Here is a 19,535-nt window from a genome sequence, read left to right on the forward strand (position 1 = left end):
GCTTAACAAAGGACATTGGTGTTTTATGAAAAAAGGTTCACTGTAGTTAGCCATTTTATTTATTAGGACCTATAATTGTAACCATATTTGGAGCAAATAAATAAATTCTAATTCTCATAATTCTTATGTCTAAATATGTTTTATTTTCCAACTTTTTTAACACATTTGAAAAGTCTCTTTACTTATCTCTCTTTAATTACACTGAAAGTAACCAACACATTGATAAATAATCTTATAATTCACATTGTCATACGCACAAACATGTCTAAGCGCGCCATTTTTGTTCTCAACTCCACAGTCGACACGTCCATACGACAAATGCTTTGGTACCAACTCGGGACAAAAACAAATATCCCTTTGTACCAATGCCGCTGGTACAAAAACGTCCCAACTATGGGACCGTCAGCTGGACATTTCAATAAAGGCACATATAATTGGCTGACGATCGTCATTTTAATTACACGTGATGTTTTTCACCGATATTCTCAAAAACTCGGAGTTCGCTTGGATTGGTGACACTTTTGTCGTTTGGTTTTAATGAGTGCACGATTTTTTTCTTGATTGTACCTACTTAGTTTTTGGGCTGTTTTTGAATTGGGTTTCTGAGCTCCGTGTGAGAGGAGGCCTGTGCCCAGCAGTGGGACGATAAAAAGGCTGTAAAAGTAAAAGTAAAAAAGTAAAGAAAGTTTAGGTATCTAAGCATGAGGGATCATTGCACCTGAAATACAGTCATTTGAATCTCGCTTTCTGCGGAATTGTTCGAAAGACTTACCACTAACCCCGGTACACAAAGGGCTTCAGAAGGAACATGGTGGGTTTTAGTCAGTAAGAGTCTGGCACTCCCTCACGCTGCACCCACAGCAGGAGGAGCCATTTGATTATTTACCACAAAAAAAGTCTCGCTTTGTGACTTTTTAACACGCTTTTATTAGGTATGTAACTATGTAATGTAAGCTTAGGTAACTTATGCACCCATCCTCCAAGCATCGTAGCGTCATAAAAATTGGCAGCTGTATGTAGTTCTGATGACAATACAATAATATGGTTCTGTCGAACTGATCTGATGATGGAGTCGAAACTGGAACTTCATGATGGAACATCGTATCACTGAGTCAATGCAATCATTTCTAACAAGTCATTGTTAGAAAAGTAATGATTGCAAGCGTGTTTTAGGCACCTCTACTGTCTTTAAATACCGTTTATTTATTACGTGAAAATGTGTAGGTAATTTATGAACATGATATGTTATTATAGTATATATTAGCCGTTTTCCCGCGGTTTCACCCGCGTCCCGTGGTAACTACTGCCCGTACCGGGATAAAATATAGCCTATGTTACTCGTGTATAATGTAGCTTTCGAATGGTGAAAGAATTTTTAAAAACTGTCCAGTAGTTTTTGAGCCTATTCATTACAACCAAACAAACAAACAAAGTTTTCCTCTTTATAATATTAGTATAGATAAACTGTACTTCTTAAATGTGTATCATAATCGCAAAAGAAGTTCTATTTCCGACTGCAACACCTGTTTCTTGTTCAATGACATAATTCTTTGAAGACCAGGTTTTAAACTTAATAAAATTTTCAAAAATGTTTTTTTTTTCTTCAAGAATTTTTAATGCTGACTGCCAAGAGTTACCAAATGCCATTTTAATTGCGTTCGCAATGTTTTTCGAGTTCAAAACTGCGTCTTTATAAATTTTCGAGTTTTTTAAATCGATTAAAAATTATCGTTAAAATGTTTCAAACAGTTTTAAAAAAATATTGAGTTATAATGCTGACTCTTTTGTTCGAACACTTTTATCTATTATACTTATATCAATATTCTCTATTTAGGTAAGCTAAGGAATTTACTCTTTTCAACACTCACTTCCTAGTTTTCAATATGTATTAGAGAAATTATGTATGTTGAATAGTTTCCTCATTCAAATACATTTAACTTTTTCCAGTTCCAAGTTTTATTTCAGCAATATCATGCGGCTATATCTGAGCCTAGCTAAGTATGAATACTGTTTAAAAGCTATAATACTGCCAAACACGAAAATCTATTCAATGTTGTGTAAAGGGATAGAGGGATACTGATAAAGGGACTGTGCTTTACTACATTTCTCTGTACCACCTGCATGTTGCATTTTCATGTAACTTATGTTATCACAAATCTATACTAATATTATAAAGCTAAACCACCTTATTATAAAACATGGTTTTAAGAAGTACCCGCTTTAGTAATAGCTTTAGTCCACTTATTTTGTTCGGGACGTTGGTTTAAAGGTGGTACAAAAGCTGGTACTTTTTTAAAACCATGTTTTATAATAAGTTGGAAAGAGTTTGTTTGTTTGTTTGTATGAATGCGCTAAACTCAGGAACTACTCGTCCGATTTCAAAAATTCTTTCAGTGTTAGATAGCCCATTTATCGAGGCTACAGGCTAGATTTTTTTTTTTATTCGGGTTCGTGCAGAGGTTCCCCCGGGATGCGGGTGAAACCGCTGGCAGAAGTAAATGATATATCTATCTATCAAACTTTATACGATACGATCCTACTTCTTCGTAAAACTGGATGTGATATCTACTTACTGACTTCGGGTTAATACCCATTGCCTAAAATGTACGAATGACTGTTGGAACTTGGAACCCACGATAGAATGTGCCTTTCAAAATACATACAGAAGTTAGATTCTCGTGTGGGGACCGAAATCTGTTTGTGTGTTTAAGTGACTTTTGTGAAACAGCCGTATTATTTTACTTAGTTGTTTTGAATGATCGTCATCATCTGCGTAGCCTTTTCCCAACTATGTATAATAGGGTCGGCTTCCAGTTAGTGTGACAAATAAAAATACCAAACTACGCTAGAGAAAATCTAACTATAAGCAAAAAAATACATTGTTGTGTACTTCAAAAACTTGTTATATTTTTGTCAAAACCACTTCCTTCTTTTTTTCTTATTCTTTTATACGAAACAAAAGAAGTCTAACAACTGTCACACATATTTATAATTAGGGTTCAATGGCGGTTTACCAAAAACCAAAATAAAAACACAAAATAATAATATTTTTCTCTTTTTATTTGACAAAAGAAATTAATTCACTTTTTTTTCTTATTTCCGCTTTCCTTATAATACATTGTAGTTATAAAGTAATTATGCTACCTATGTTTATATGTATAGTTTATTTTTCTATATATTACAAAAAATATTTACAAAATTTTTCATCCCGTAAAGACCCATTCTAGAAATAAAGATATATCGAAATACAGTCTATCCATATAACTTTAGTTATTATTGCAAAAAAAAAAACGAAAAAAATATAAAGTAAACTGAAAAATGTTTATTTTTTGAAAAATGTAAGAAATATGAATAGACTGTATTGTTTTACAGGTAATAAAGAAATTGCAGTTGAAATTAAAAATAATAATATACTTATAGCTTAAAACAAAACTCTTTTTTGCATTCAGAACACATTATTTTTGCACAAAAATGTAATAAATACAATTTTTTTTAATCAAAATATTGTTCTACATAAAAAAAACTTAAAATTATTTATCACAACAGACTGGTTTTGTGTTCCCGTTTGATAGTTTATTTTTCCAAAATTCTAAATAAATAAAAATGATTAAAGCTTAATTTACGAATACAATTTTTCAAATAATAATATTACTTACAGCTGACCAATATAGTTTCAATTTTTAAATAAGTTTTTTAAAGAATACATGAAAAAATTGTATTTAGTGAATATTGCAAACATTTTTAGTTGGAAAAACATAAATTTCCAACAAAATAATTTTACATTTTGCCGTCGACATCTGAAAATTATAGCAACAATTTCAACCATTTGTAAGATCAGAAATTATGGCAAAATTCAACAAAAAATATTTAAATCTTGAGATATAATGTCAAAAGATTTATTTTTCCGGGAAACTAAAAGGTAAACTAAAAGAGCCAACACATTCACATCTGTCATATGTCAAAGTTGACAAATAACGTGATTCGTCCATTTCAGAGTGCCGCGTGATCATTAGCCAATCAGAAACGAGCGCTTTAGGATCCACGATTTTTGATTGGCTGATATCTTCTATTCGGGTTTCCAAAACGTTACGTTATTGTTAGGAATACTTTATTGATGGGTCAACGAATTATTTCTTAGAAGATATTATAATAAATATTTTAATATGATGGAATGTGAAATAAATATAAAGTTTATATTTGGTTGCTAAAAAACTGTAAGATTTATTGAGGCAGAAAGTTTATCTGTTGGCAAAAAAATATTTAAATATGTTTAGGTTTCTAATCATTTGACCCACCAATATCTGTTTTATTAACATATTTATTACATTTACAGTAACCATTATGAACAATTTATTCCCTATTTATAATTAATTATAAAAATTTACAATGATTTCATTATTACTATTAAATAATTCTGCTTAAAAATAAAAGTTGGTTGTGCCGATGCTTTCGCGCCATTAATACGACGCCATTTTGTGATGGCTGTCATGTCTGTCCGCCATTTTGTTGTGAATATACATACACTTACAATTTAGTTAGTTTTGTGTTTGTGCGAGGGCTGTTAAACTGCGGGCCATACCCTGTGGACAATAGAAAAAATAATATTTAGTAAATTGTTAACGAGACACACTACTATTTCTGCAGAAACGAACCTTTAATTCTTAATAAAAAGGGAAAAAATGAGAAAAATTTGGAAAGAAGCTGTACTTTTATGTCTCTTAATTTTTGAGGGTTGCTTTTAATTTCGGAAACTAATCATGTCTTTAATGGCGTTCTCAATGTGTTCATGAAAAAGAATCAAGACTACTTTTGCATTTTTGAGATTTAAGTTTCAAAAGTTTTGGGAATATCTTTACGTCTGTCCAATATACCTATTCTAAGCTTAACATACTCATAAATGAACCACAGAAGAAAAACTTACTGACTGACCCAGGAACATCGGGCTGCCACCAGGAACATTGTGACACGGACACCAAGTGTCACAAGAAGACGGCAGTCACCAGCCCGCTTGCCAAGCGTGGTGATTCATTCCCCATTTCTGTAGGGGCCTATGTCCAGCAGTGGACTGCGAAAGGCTGTTGAAGATGACCTCTTGATGAAATACATGTTTTATTGAACTTACGTGGGTCTGGTACCACTGGTGGTAAGCACTGGTACTCAGCTGAATCCGGTTAGACTGGAAGCCGACCCCAACATAGTTGGGAAAAGGCTCGGAGGATGATGACGTGGGTCTGGTACCAGTAGTGCATCTGCTTTGTCAAATGCTCTTTGGTCTGCGCAAAAAGGACCGGGATCTCCTAGTTTTGAGCCAGTTCTGCTTATATGAATGGCTGGATTTCGTGCATTGTAACATGAATGGATAACTTACGTGTTCCAGGAGGTAGTTTTTCTTGTGGTCATGTATCTTTAGATTAGATTCTCTGATCCTTGGCTTTTATGCTGAGATTTCATCTCATTTGCGAGCAAGATTTTGGTACAAACGGTAGGAAAAGTAGATGACTGTTTTAGGGACATCAAAAACAAGCTCTACTCAGTTTCTTTTCTAAGCCAGTTTTAAAATTATTCTGCATCGAGTCTAGCTTTTTCATTTTTGTTGTCTCTTCATCTACTTTTCCTTCCGAAAAGTACCAACGGACCAAAGATCTTCAAAACTATACTTACGTAAGTAACCCAGGGTTGGCGTCGGTCTGGTACCAGGAGTACTGGGGCACGTAGGGCGGATGCGGCTGCGGGGCTCCCTGGTGATGCAGCGCGTGGGCAGCGTGCGCGCCCTTCATGTCCCAGGGGCCGGGCGGCGCGCCCTACGACAAAGAGAGGAGAACTTTTAGGGTGGGTGTTATGGGTCATACAATATATGGCACGAATAATTGTCGGGATCACTGGGTTGAGGAGGTCAGACAGGCAGTCACTCCTTGTAAAACATTGCTAGTACCAGACTGGTACTACCAGCAACTGCGGCTGGTTAAACTGGAAGCCGAATTCAACATAGTTAGGAAAAGGCTAGAAAACCTACGTAGGTTTATCCGAGTGATGATGTAGGCTAGGCAGATGATGATACGGATGATGATGATGATGATGATCATGTAGTGTGTGTTTTACGTAGTTTTTTTTTGCTTCGTCTACTTAAGTGCAGTTCGAAACGTTTTGAAAAATAAGCTCGACAAATGTAACGAATAGTCTTGGAGCACATATGATTACTATGAAACTCTTTCGTAATTAAAAACATGAAGATAAGAAAACAATACATGAAACTTCCATATCCCAATGAATAACTCAACTAATTAATTAACAATATAGCACGTACTACAGGCGAAGCCACGGTAAAAGTTAGTCGAAAACTAATCGTCGAAACGCAAGGCGCGGCCGGCACACCTACGACCATTATCTAATAACTTTTATATGTATAGGTATTTTTTTATAATTTTTACACACGCAACCATACAAAACTTGTTTTTCCATAGCTTTCTATGGAAATACGCAAGTATTGAAGATGATAAAGGTAATTAAAATAAAAAAAAGTCGAAAGATTTTGTTGGAATTTTATAATTACTGTTTTCTTTAATTGTATTTAATTTCTGATATAAGATATCGATGTGTTTGCGATTAATGAATACATTAAATATGATGTCTATACCACTCAAACATTTAGGTAATTTATTTATACCATAAACGATGAATCACAAACACAAATATAAAAATAAAACTAAAAAAAGATCGTCCACTACGTGCATTTGACAAAACACGACACGGAATCGAACCCTTACCTTCAACATCCAAGGCATAGGTCGGCCCCTCATGCCGTCAGCGCCTGGCGATCCTTCTACGTCATCCGTTTGAGGCGCGAAATAACCCTCCTACGATAAGAAAATCTACCCTCAAAAATATGTATATCTTTAGGTAATACCTAAACTTAAACTAAAAATTGAGAAACTAAAATTATTGCAATTTTAATTTCTTGACATTTAAACACCCTTTTCAACGTCCAATTTTAAAATAAGAACACTTTTTTCTACATAAATTTAAAACTGAATTCCGAATTTCTTTATTTGAGTTTTAGTTTAGTTTTTTAAATAAAAAAGGCGTTTTATTTAAAACTAAAAGTGCAATAATTAAATAAAATCAAGATTAAATAGTGTATTGACTTACATATCCGACCCTCGGGTCCCAAGATTGTTGATGAGGCGGCTTCACATCACACGAGCTGCCGTCCGGTGATCGGCCTGCCGTCGGCTACATGAAAGAAAGATAATAAAGTTAGTTTTATAGGAATAGAACTAGTTTTTTTTTATCTAAAATAAAATTCAAGATGCTTTTCGTAATAAAATTTTGTGTTAACGGAGAAATATGCTATTTATTATTCACTTATATTTACAAAATTTTAAACGCCTATCTATTTATAAGGACAGCTTTAAAAATACTCATATGACTATAAAAAACACGTCGTATCATATTAGATTTATTGATTAACTAGTATGGACAAAGCTAGGCTTAAGCGTAGGTCACACAAAAATGTATCATATAAAAATAAATAAGTAGTTAGAATTATAAAAAACATATACAATATTTTGTATGGATTTAAAATTCATTACTTTATTCTGAATTGTTTAGATAAGAAGGAACATTTTTCAAAAACACTCCCACACAAAATGAATTCGTCTTACATATCCGACCTTGACATCCCAAGACTGCTGCGGCGGCTGCTTCACATCCCACGGGGTCCCGGTGGGGGACAGGCCGGGGGATAGCTCCGACACCGGGGTGGAACTGGGAGTGGGGGAGTGAGCCTGCGCCGGGCCCCCACTCTGGTATGCTGAGGGGGAGTGCTGGGAACCGCTTGAGCTGCCGCCTCCACCTGGGATAGAGAGATGAGTTAATAATCATGTGAAAAAGATTTTTGCTACACTGTTATAAGTATTATGTGTAAGTAACGAATGAACTGAAAAAGACACTGAGTTGCTTCATCGATATTATTAACCGAGTTCACTAAACGGAAGGGGTACGCAGTTCGAGTGTAATTTTCTCTTTTTGAATCTTAATTTTCTCTTATTATTATAGACTAAAAAACGTGTACTTTATTCGGGTACTTATGGGGAGAAATCGAGAGAAACAGGTAATTTCAAATACATTTATAAGTCTAGCAAGATTCTACTACAATGAAGCGTCGGTCCGCGTGACTCTACAGCTAGCATGGTTTCTCTGGTATAAATTTTAGAAAATGTTCGTACACATTTTGTAACTGTTTGCAAGAGTGAGTAGACTATAAGAAGCATTCTGTGTACGCCTCAAAAACAGGTATAATTTCGCCTATAGATATACATACATACTTAAAATTTACAGGATATGAAATGATCACCTATCACAAACTCAGTTACTCATTACCTAATCTAAACCTTTCAAGAACCTCCACAATCACAGTCAACTCACCATGTAATAGCTGGTTGTTATTGGGCGGACTGCTAGGCGGTAGACCGAGGCTGGGCGGCGGGGCGCCCACCTGAGCCGCTTTCATCATCTTCTTGTATTTGCTGCGCCGATTCTGGAACCAGATCTTCACCTGTTGACAGAAGGGGTAGGGGTTAGAATATGGCAATAAAAATAAATGAATCGAGGGCATATGTAAGAAGTTCACATTGAAAAGAAGAATGGAGGTACTTAAAATTATTTTCATACGATAAAGGAGTCAGTGTATTGAATATCTTTGGCAGTCGTTACGGGTAGTTAAAAGCCAGATAGTCTGAAAACCAGTCTTAAGAAGGGATGTCGGGGTTCGGGTATCTGGGTATAGGAGGTCAGATAGGTTGTCGCTATTTGTTAAACTCTGATTTTAAGCTGTATTTGACAAGACTGGAGGTCGACGTAAATATATGTAATTGGGAAAAGCCTAGGCAAATGCTGATGCTGCTACTGTGTATCTATGTTCTACATGAAGCAAATGCCTATCTGACCTCTTTGGCTCTTGTTTGACTCTTAACATATTTATTAGAGTTATTGTCAGATGTTTTTAAACTCTCTTCACTAAGAAGTCTTGCTATAAGTAACATATATAGTCTATGGCCAACAAATTATGACATCACGTTAAAGTTAAAAACGATAATATATTCAAATGATCAATTTCATGGTTCAATAATTATCGGAAAAACATTCTAAAACATATTAAAGATAATAAAATTTGAAATGTGCCGACAGCCATTTTACGAACTTCTACAATCGGATTTTTATATGTAAATTATTTAATTGATCATTCATGAATGATAATGTATTCTATAACCATTTATATGTATGTACAAATATGCATATATAATGTATGTATGTTTAGATATATAAATATTTATTACTACACATGGGTTTAGTGAAAGAAACACTTGTGAGACATATTGCTTAATCTTTTACTAATATGTGAATGTAAATATGTCCGTATGTCGCGTTTTTATGCCAAAACCGATTTTAATGAAAATTTTAACAGATAGTCTAATCATCTGCCTAGCCTTTTCCCAACTATGTTGGAGATCGGCTCCCAGTTTTACCACCAGTGTTTTACATGGAGTGACTGTCTATCTGAAACGCTAATTTGACAGAGATATAAAACAATACACACACTAGCTTCTATCAACGGCTTTACCCGTGTCCTATGAGAACTACTTCCCGCACAAGGATAGAAACCAACTCACATGTTATTCTGACAATCAGGCATTATTATTGCTTAGTTTCATCAAAATTCATACAGTAGTTTTTGCATGAAAGAGAAACAAACATCCATACATACTATTGCATTCATAATAAGTAAGAAGGATTAACCCTGTCAACTTTCAAAATACCTCTATTGCTGCAACCATTTTAGTTTACAATTGGCATAACCGAATACTGATATCGGATTTCACGCAAATACCTAAACTGACATATACATACATACAGCTAGGGGAGCGCGGATAGGGGCGGGGCATTGGGGTTGTCAGCCGTTAGTGTACCGTTAAAGCTAAGGGATGGGAATTGACGATAGATTTTTTATCGATATTTTTTTGTAATTTTTTCAAATATTTTTTATGTTTTTTTTTACAATTAAAATATGGTAAATATTGTAAATGTTTTTGCAAATCGTATGTTAAGATTTTTATCGATGTTTTATACTGTATTCTTTGACGTATGTTTGTTCGTTAATCCACACGCATGTCGGATTATGTTCTTGGTTCCTTAACAGTGTTTATTTAAACTGAATTCATTTTGCAGTGTTATGTCAGCTTATGCTTTAGTTTCACTTTTAAAAATTCCTTAATCAATGTGCAAGCGAGTAAGGAGTTTAATAATCTTTGTAAGAAGTTCTCATTTGGCCCTTTAACATCAATGTCTCTTCAGTATGACTTTTTTAAATGCGTAGTTCTAGTGTATGCATTGTACGTGATGTTAAGATTTCTATAACTTTTTACACGTCATTTTGATATTATAGTGGTTGGTTTTCCTGCTTGTAAATAAATAATATTTTATGTTTTTTCCTATGCGTAAGAATTAGAATAGAAAATGTGCATGTAAGACATTTTCAAATTAATTTTATTCTAAAAAATAATCAACCACACAATAATAACTTCCTTAATTAAAAAACAAACAAACAAATGACATTCAAGGTCGCAGCATTTTCCTTAGATAAAGCTATAATATGAGTTACATAAGAATTATGATTGCAATATGTTATAGTTCATTATAGCGTTAATACACGTTATAGGCATGCAACTTGCCGGACCTGAGTGACAAGTCGCATTATTGATAAATGTAGGTCCACAGCAGCCGCGGACAGCGGGGACGTAATAAAAAAGTGTTATTAAAAATGTTTTTTATGACTTTTATTGATTATTAAGAGTTTTGATGGGATGTGTTGTGTTATTAAGATTTTATTTGTGATATGGTAGTCGATGGTAACTTAAAATAATGACAATATCGTTCGTACTTGATGGATAGCGTTTGACATAATATTACACGAGTATAGTTATTGATTAAAACAATATTCTACAGTGTGCATATTGGTAATTAAAAATGCTAGTCTTATATAATATGACAGTGCTGTTTTAACCTATTCATCATAAATAAGTGCAGTCTTCAATCACAAGAAAAATACTAGTTCTGAACTTGACTCTCGCTGTCACAAACGCCTCACAGTGATCAACTTATATCGCCAATTCGTGTAATCAATGCATAACGGGTATGTCAAGCGGCAAAAACTGACGCATGCATTATTATTTATGTGAACATTATTATAAGAGTTATATTTACGCGGTAGAAAGTATTACAACTGAAGTCAGTTCTTATTTATGATGCATAACTCGGGTTTATCTTTTATCTAAGACAGCGAGGAATTGCTAATCAGTTAGTTACGTATACGCTAACTGCTAAGCAAAAAACCGATTCGGTTTAGCTAGCTAGAAATCGATTGAAATCTCATCGGAAAATATCGGATCGATTTTAGAAACAATCGCATCAAATTAATATAAAACTAATAATTCAACGCCTACTTTGATTCTCGTATGGAAAAAGTGTGGGCGTTTCTATGTTTGATAATTAATTTGTGTATCGATATCGATAAATTGTAAGATGTCCCATCCCTCACCACCCACCCTTCGATTAGCTAGGTCGCAGTGCACGATATAACTTAACCCCGCGTCGCGCCTAACTTATTGTATTGGTATTCGGCTTTCAATTCACTTAGGCCGCTTTTACAAGGTTACGTCGTGTAGAATTATTTATTTTGACATGATTTGATGGTTTTTGTCTATTTGGGCTTATTTACCTTTACTTTTGTTAGAAAGAATTCATGTTATAGAACATAATATTTGTCCCATGACTGTGTGATCAATAAAAAGGCTTACAAAACAAACTATTTCACACAATACCACATACCTACCTACAAACAAAATTACCAAAAAAAAACTTAAAACTCAAAGCCGGAATATTACAAAATTATGAGAGAAAAAAAAATAACGCATTGAAATAACAGAAAAATGATGAAATACTCAAGGTTTTTATCGAAAAAAAAAAACTATCGACAATGGTTTATATGCATGTACCGAATCATTTCGATCGCCGAAGCGTGCTACATTGTGTTCGTGACAAAGGACCGTTGTATAAAATTTTTGTCAAATAAATGTTTATTACGACTGGGAAGTTGGGAAACAGTTTAATTGCCGAAGATTTTTTTGTAACGCTCTGTAGTTTTGTGTATGTATTATGAAATTTTTGTCATCATTGTTAAATGTGTTCTTGAATCTATACCTATTTTAAAATTTGAATGCACTTTTTGCTTTATGTAAGTCAGTTTTAATTGAAAGGCTAACGGCCAGTTTCTTCATCAAAAGTTAAAGTTAAAGTTATGGCTAAAGTAATGTCTAAAGTAAAAGTAACGGTTAAATTTAATTTTTCTAATAGTTTTGCTGTCACTTTAGCCTTGAAAAAACGAATTTGACCGTTACTTTTACTTTAGACATTACTTTAACTTTTGATGAAGAAACTGGCCGTAAGACAACTAATGTAATTTTTAAAGAGTGAGTTTTGTAAAAATATTTTTGAAACTAAAGATTTATAATACCAATAAATCAGACCATCTTTTGCTAGCAGAATGATAAACTACAGATCCAAAGTACAAAAACTATGTAGGTATAAATAAAGCGTCGGAAAAAAACAGTATGTACCAGCTGTTGTAAGAACGGCCGGCGGAAACACATTATTGTGGTTTTCGCAGGATATTATGTGAGCAATCTTCCACTACACAACCTACACTAAAATGACGTAAAACTCAATAAAAATACTTACAACATCCACTAACTTAAAGCAAAAAAAAATCATCAGCTGCCTTTAATTTCATGCAAGTCGTAAAATATGAATGCTATAAAACCCTGTACGACATTTCATCGCAAAACATCAAAAGGCAAGCATAAGCTATGATAAGATAATTTTGAACATAAAAATAATGGAAATACAGTATTCCATTTACATCAAACAAAAAAAAATTACTTCAAAATTACATATCGATAAATAAAAATGAAATGTCGATATGAAATGTGACTGATGCCCACCTCTAGAGCCCGTCATCTGTCACGTGAAATTGTCATTGTTAAAAAAAGAAAACACAATATGGCCGTCGCAATATGTGACCACAATGCAATATATATTTACTTGCGCACGCACTGCTATTGTTGCAAGAATTGTGGGGAGCAAGTTTCGGGGAAAACATACCAAAATATAATAATATTATGGGTACTTTAGCACCCTGTATTGTGGGTATTTTAAGCCACAACTGCCTACAGTTTTTGACATATTACTTTGGTACCTCGAAAATGGCTAGGTATAGTTGCAACATTTAACTATAACGATAACCAAACCATAAACAGTCGTATACTTGCCGCCCATTGGTCAAATCGGCGATTTGACAACTGAAAATGGTTCGGTTATCGTTATAGTTAAAAACGTTGCAGCTCGTGGTAAGATAGTAAATAAATATAAAAAAAATACTAGGTACTTCTATGCACATGTGTAAGGTGTCAAATGACAGTGTTTTGTAAATATAACCTATGTAAAATACCTATAAAAAAATACTGGTTTGCCTACCTAAGAAGATCAAGCGTGATGCAATACTATATATTTTATTACAATTATTGCAATTTTATTAACCAATAAAAACATAAATATATTTAAAGATTAATTTATTAATATAATAATAAATTATTTATTTATATTTACATCAACAAACCACTTTATAAGTGACAAAGTTTTTATAAGCAATCTTAAGTCATTTCATGATTCACACATTCGTAATACAGGTTGCAATTTCCGATGTTAATAAATTCAAAGATAAAATCTATAATGTTGATTATTTCTAGATACATTTATTAACATAGGATTAAAGAAAACCTAGGATTAGATTTGCAACACTTTGAAAGGCTACAAGGCTCCCATGGCCAAAGGTGTTATTTAAAAAGTCTATGACAAAATAGGTAATAACTCTAAAACGGCTGAATCGATTTTGATAAAACTTATATAAGAACTACCGTTGGAACGTCAGCTTTTATCTTAAGAAAACAACATCCAAATCGGTTCATCCATTCAATAGGTACAGTACCACAAATAAACAGACACACACAGCGGTCAAACTTACAACACCCCTTTTTCTGCGACGGGAGTTAAAAATAAAGTTTAGACTGTCTTAATTTGTCAGGTATATTATATATAGGTAATATGCAAATTATTTAAAACCAACCCATCCGTTGTAAACTTCCCATTATTCCTGGGAAAATATTCAAATACATTCATTCCTAAGAGCTCTGAAGTTTTGCAGTTAATTTTATTAACATATGGGAAACAATCTCATCAAGTAGTTTGAAAACTTATAGAGTATCTTCTACATACATTGATAAGTCATAAATAAAATAATCACAAGTATCGACCTTAAATATTTGACACAATAGCCCTCTCTCCATATGCGAAAGAATTTCTCCGTCGGTACATAAATCGTACATCTTCGGCTCATCAAACAACCGACTAACTTACGGCCTGTATTTATCACAGAAATAGAGCTGCCAATAACTCAAATTCTTACAGATAAACTATCCCAAAAATTAGACCACACAGCCTTGATCAAAACTCCATACAAACAAAACAAAAAAACGAGATTTAACTACACGCGGTAGAAAGAATAAATAATCCGCGGCAGAATCACAAGTGAATTTCTAGTTAAGTTTAACTTAATCGATGACCGCATTTCAAACTAGCTAGTACCTAGAATGACTTCTATTTCTGCCTACCCAACGCTTGGGCATTTTACAAAAAAGTATCTCTTTCCCATTGGCCTGACCAGCGGACGGCGGCATGCACCAATGTCGTTGCACGAACGTCGGCGGTGCTCTCAAAGAGATGGCGAACATTCGTGGCATAGCTTTGAGAAACTGGTGACTTCTGGCATACAACTATTCCAGCACTTCCATGGATAGGTTTATGTTGTAGTGTCTCGACACAAACTTGATATTTTTTTAGTTGATTTGCTTAGTAGAGATATTTATATAAGCTGCTTAGAAGTAATGTCTTTCTATCTATCTAGTAAGCAAATGAGAGATAGATAGAATATTGGGAATATGATTGCCGAAAAAGATAGATTGAAATATGGAATATGCTATTTTATAGATCTGAACACGATACAAATACGATTTTCATATTCCGTTTACCGAATTTCTTTGTTAATCAAAATCTATCAAATTAAATTTGTTGTATCGATAAGATATTGTATAAAAATGGGTAGCGATAGTCTTTTATAAATTTTCACATTTCTTGAACATTTTTCTTTCTAATAACTCTCGCATAGTTAAAAAATACTTTTGATCTATTTTTTTGCATAAAAGTCACACATTTTCAGCATTAAAACTACAAAACCCACTAGCTATATTCAAACTCAGTCTAAACTATACTACTAAGTATAGAATTATCTCTCGGGATGCTGCGAAACCAGGCATCTATTACGGAAATGGGTGCGCTAACCAAGCCTTTGATCTAGCGCCAGAGGAAACCATTATTGAAGTATTTAAATCGGATCGCGTTTAATTAACTGAGCGTCGGATGCGGCGGTTATGTAGAAAAGAAGTTTTTTTTCCTTTTTTTTATTATTTTTATTTTTAATCAATGCAATGTATGGTTTATATTTAATTTTGTTTAGTTAGGTATGCTTTTTTTTACCATTTACTATGTTTTTTTTTTTAATAAAAGGAAAATTGATATTCGAATTCAAAATGCATCGTTAAATTTACCCGACTAAAAAGATTTTTTCTTTACCACATAAAAGGTACACTTTATTTTTTCTATCTTTACATACCCTTAACAAAATTACTCAATCAAAATACAAGCCAGTTTACAATAAATCAAAACAATGTCAACGAAATCACCTATCAAAATCAAAAATATCAACCCAAAAAAAAACAAACGAAAACAAAAAACCGACGAAAAAGTTCATAATTCAAAAACGCCAGTAGCAATCAAACGCAGTATCAATCATTTGGACGACTCAATCGTTGTAGCAATCAGTAAATGAGAAATATAAATAATTAATCGATAATATATTAATGTTAATTCGTACTGGTGGTGCATAAAGCGGTCCCATCTTGAAAAAACGACAGTAGCTCCGCGTTTGAGTCGGACAATGAATGATGTGGAGACGGCCATGTTTTTTTTTTTTGCATTTATTTTTTATTTTTACAATTGCAGTTGAATGTTTTCTGTTTTACGTAAAATACGCGGTGTTCGGAATAAAATTTAGTTCTATAGCTATGTATTTGTCGGTGCGTTTATGTAAAAAACAGGGAGTCTGTTATAAGTTTTTATAGCATTGATTTTAAACGCAAATTATCATAAAGACATGTTAATCCGGACAGTAAAATAAAACTCATTAAAACTGTGCTCAAGAAAACAGTAACATCCAACGTTAATAACAATCGAAAAACAACTTTACTACGGTAGCAATAAAAGTCAAATTAGTTTAATAAAATCCAACAGGTGCTAACTGTCGACACCCTTATCATAATCCAATAAATTAGTGATGCACAAACGCGTTTTACATATCGATACATTAGTGTTGTGACAAGCACATTAGGCGGTCCATTGGCAATAAAAAAAAAACTCGGCACGGAATATTTAACGATTGCAATGCAACTTTTTTGTACCATTTAATTGTTTTGCATTAATTTTATTACTCTAAATGGGTATTTTATAAAGCAACAGACATATAAAATTAGTTTCTCGATGTTTTTACTTTTATGAGCGAATATTTTCTACGAGATATCGATAGAATGGTGTATGTGCTAGTAAAAATCGTATTGCATGTTGCAATAATGCATTTTTACATAATGATTTGCACATAAATTACTTATTCCCTTGTAAGTGTCCTGTTTCTAGCTTAACATTTAATTTTGAGATAGAGTCGTAATGATACAAAAAAGGGTTGATACAATAAAATGTTTAATTAAATTAATGAGTGTGTCATCTAATTGGTACACTAATGGTGACATTTAATGTATTAAAATAGAAGTATTTGTCTTTTAATGGTTTGTAACAGATATTAGCGACAAAATGTTCTTTGCTTTACGTTTCTGTTTTTACGAAATACCACAAACCTATTCAAACTATATGTATCACAACGTTGAGTAGAGAATAAGGTATCATAGCTAAATATTATTACTAGCTGTGTCTTAAAGTTTCACTCGCATCCCGGTTTAACTTTTTCCCGTAGCTGGATAAAACATATAGCCTTTGTCACCCGGGAATAGTGTAGCTTCCCAAAAGTGACAATATAATTTTTCAAATCGGTTCTGTTGGGCCCTATTGTACAATTTTCTTCCTCTTTATAATATTAGTTTAGTTTAAAGGTTAATTATCGCAGTTAAATCCCGATTCTGTATAAATATAAATCCCAGTCCACTCCATTGTTTCCATAGCATCTTCACAAAACCCCGTACCTCGTTTCGGTCACATGGATTTCGTGTTTTACGCGCAGAAAAACTTCAAAATTCCCCCTTTTAAAGGAAAAAATACCGCGTTCGTAATAAATTTAGTGGAGTTCCTTTGTCACTCAATTCCAGAACGGGTTCAGTTTTTTGATTTTTTGGTCTTAAATTGTTTTAAGTGTAAATTATCATTGCTTAATTTTTATATTGTTAATGTGAATGTGGTTTATATATATTAGTAAACAAGTTGAAAGAGGTTGATGTTATATTACAATATTCAAATGCCAAAATAACTCTGTTTGTTTCCCTGGCTTTCAAGTCAACTTAAATCTTATTTAACGAGTAAGTTATAAAGCAACTCTTAAAAATGTAAAAAATCATTTAGTCACATCAATGAATACGTCTATAATCAAAACCTACGTTTATAATTCCATCTACTGCACAAACGCGCGTAAAAATCACGGACATCTACCATTTAAGGCATTCATTACAATGTGCGTTGACCATTGACTCAAATTACCATAAATAAGTACTTCATCTTGCGGCTCAGTGATACACCTATTCATTGCTAATCGCTTTTACAGAGTATCCATGTCGATATGTTTTTTATCGACACCAGCACGTCACTAGAATTACGTAATAATGAATTTATGAGATTTTTATAGTGAGTTTACTTACTGCGCGCTTGCGTGAGAGAATTAACTCTTTTAATATTGTTGTAACTCTTTTTTGCTGTTTTAAGATTTATGCACTTATTTTTACGAGCATTTTCTCTTATTGGGTGAACGGGAGTGTGCCTAAGTAATAGTTAAAATGATTTATTGCTAATTGCATTGGAATAAACAAACACATTAATAAAAACGCGATTCCGAAATCTTACTGTTTTTCGCACCCAGATATTATAATTAACTCTTTATTTAGTTTTTATCTTTAAGAATATTCTTTAAAACAGTAACCCATTTTTCAAGTCACACATAAAATCACGGTATTTCTTTCACTCTGTCCGAAACAGCGGTCGGTATTTAAAAAATTAACTTGCTTAAAAACCACGAACGAGTTTCGGTGAAAAAAATCGCAGTACGTTTTTTGCGAACTAGTGAAAGGCTGTTGGGTAGCCGCGAAATGTCTTTATCGGCGCCGACTGGATTTTATAACTGCGGACAATACACGGAACGGCCGGTGCGCGTATTGTATCGATGTTTTTTTATCGATATATTTTTGGAAGGTGTGCGGCTGTCACTAATGTTTTTGATGAGAGTGCTTCTTGTGTGTAATTATAGTGATGCGATTTTATTTCAGTAAGGTAGCAATGACTTTTATTTTGTTGTCTTAGTGAAACTAAATCAATTATAAGTTAGGTAATTGTATCCTTTTGTATGTAAAAACAGGAAAAATCACACTTTTTATCCGACTTAGGAAACAGAAGGCAGGAGGGTATCAATATGACTGCGTATCTATAGCTATATTTTATAAGAAGCTCACTTTAACATACTAATAATAATATTGATTTTTTATATATTAAATTGTGAACTTGTCATGTTAAAAACACAAAAATAAATTGAAACAAAACATTAAAAATTCAACCCTTATCTCACAAAGTATAAAATGTCTATAAGTTGCTCAATCCATCCAAATTACAGACATATGCTCAGAATTATTTGATCCCCCGTTGCCATGGCAACGCCCTAAGGGTTGTCGAAATCGGGGCTAACAAGCCAATTACAATTAGTATTATATTGTGACAACCCTTGTTATTAACCGATGTGAGTAGATTAATCAGATTCTTATTGTATTTTATTAGTTTACCATAAATAAAGCTGTTTTCTCGCGATTTACCCGCGTCCCGGGAGAACTTTTGCCCGTATAGGGTAAAATATAGCCTATGCTACTCTTTAATAGAGTAATTTTCCTACATTTTAGGAATTTCGGAGGCTTTACAATAAACATTATGTTTCTTCTTTATTATGTTATTAAGTATATAGAGTTTTTGATATTTTGGTTGTTGTATCTATAGCTTAAAAGCTATGTGGAAACCGGCTGTCGTGGAACGGCATGTGATGCGGAGGAATGAGA

General features: G+C 33.3%; 1 protein-coding gene across 1 annotated transcript in view; it reads right to left on the bottom strand.

The window, feature by feature from the left end:
• Positions 1-3,753: 3,753 nt before the first annotated feature.
• LOC110373780 (homeotic protein distal-less) overlaps positions 3,754-19,535 on the bottom strand; it is an 87,596-nt gene continuing 71,814 nt past the window's right edge. The window contains exons 4-9 of the mRNA XM_021331133.3: positions 8,425-8,554; positions 7,662-7,852; positions 7,147-7,230; positions 6,765-6,854; positions 5,662-5,801; positions 3,754-4,580 (exon numbers count right to left, since the gene is read on the bottom strand). Coding sequence (XP_021186808.1) covers positions 4,562-4,580; positions 5,662-5,801; positions 6,765-6,854; positions 7,147-7,230; positions 7,662-7,852; positions 8,425-8,554 — 654 coding nt within the window. The 3' untranslated portion in view covers positions 3,754-4,561. The remainder of the gene's footprint in view (positions 4,581-5,661; positions 5,802-6,764; positions 6,855-7,146; positions 7,231-7,661; positions 7,853-8,424; positions 8,555-19,535) is intronic.

The sequence above is a fragment of the Helicoverpa armigera genome, chromosome 27 (genome assembly GCF_030705265.1).
Source record: "Helicoverpa armigera isolate CAAS_96S chromosome 27, ASM3070526v1, whole genome shotgun sequence".
Classification (NCBI taxonomy): Eukaryota; Metazoa; Arthropoda; class Insecta; order Lepidoptera; family Noctuidae; genus Helicoverpa; species Helicoverpa armigera.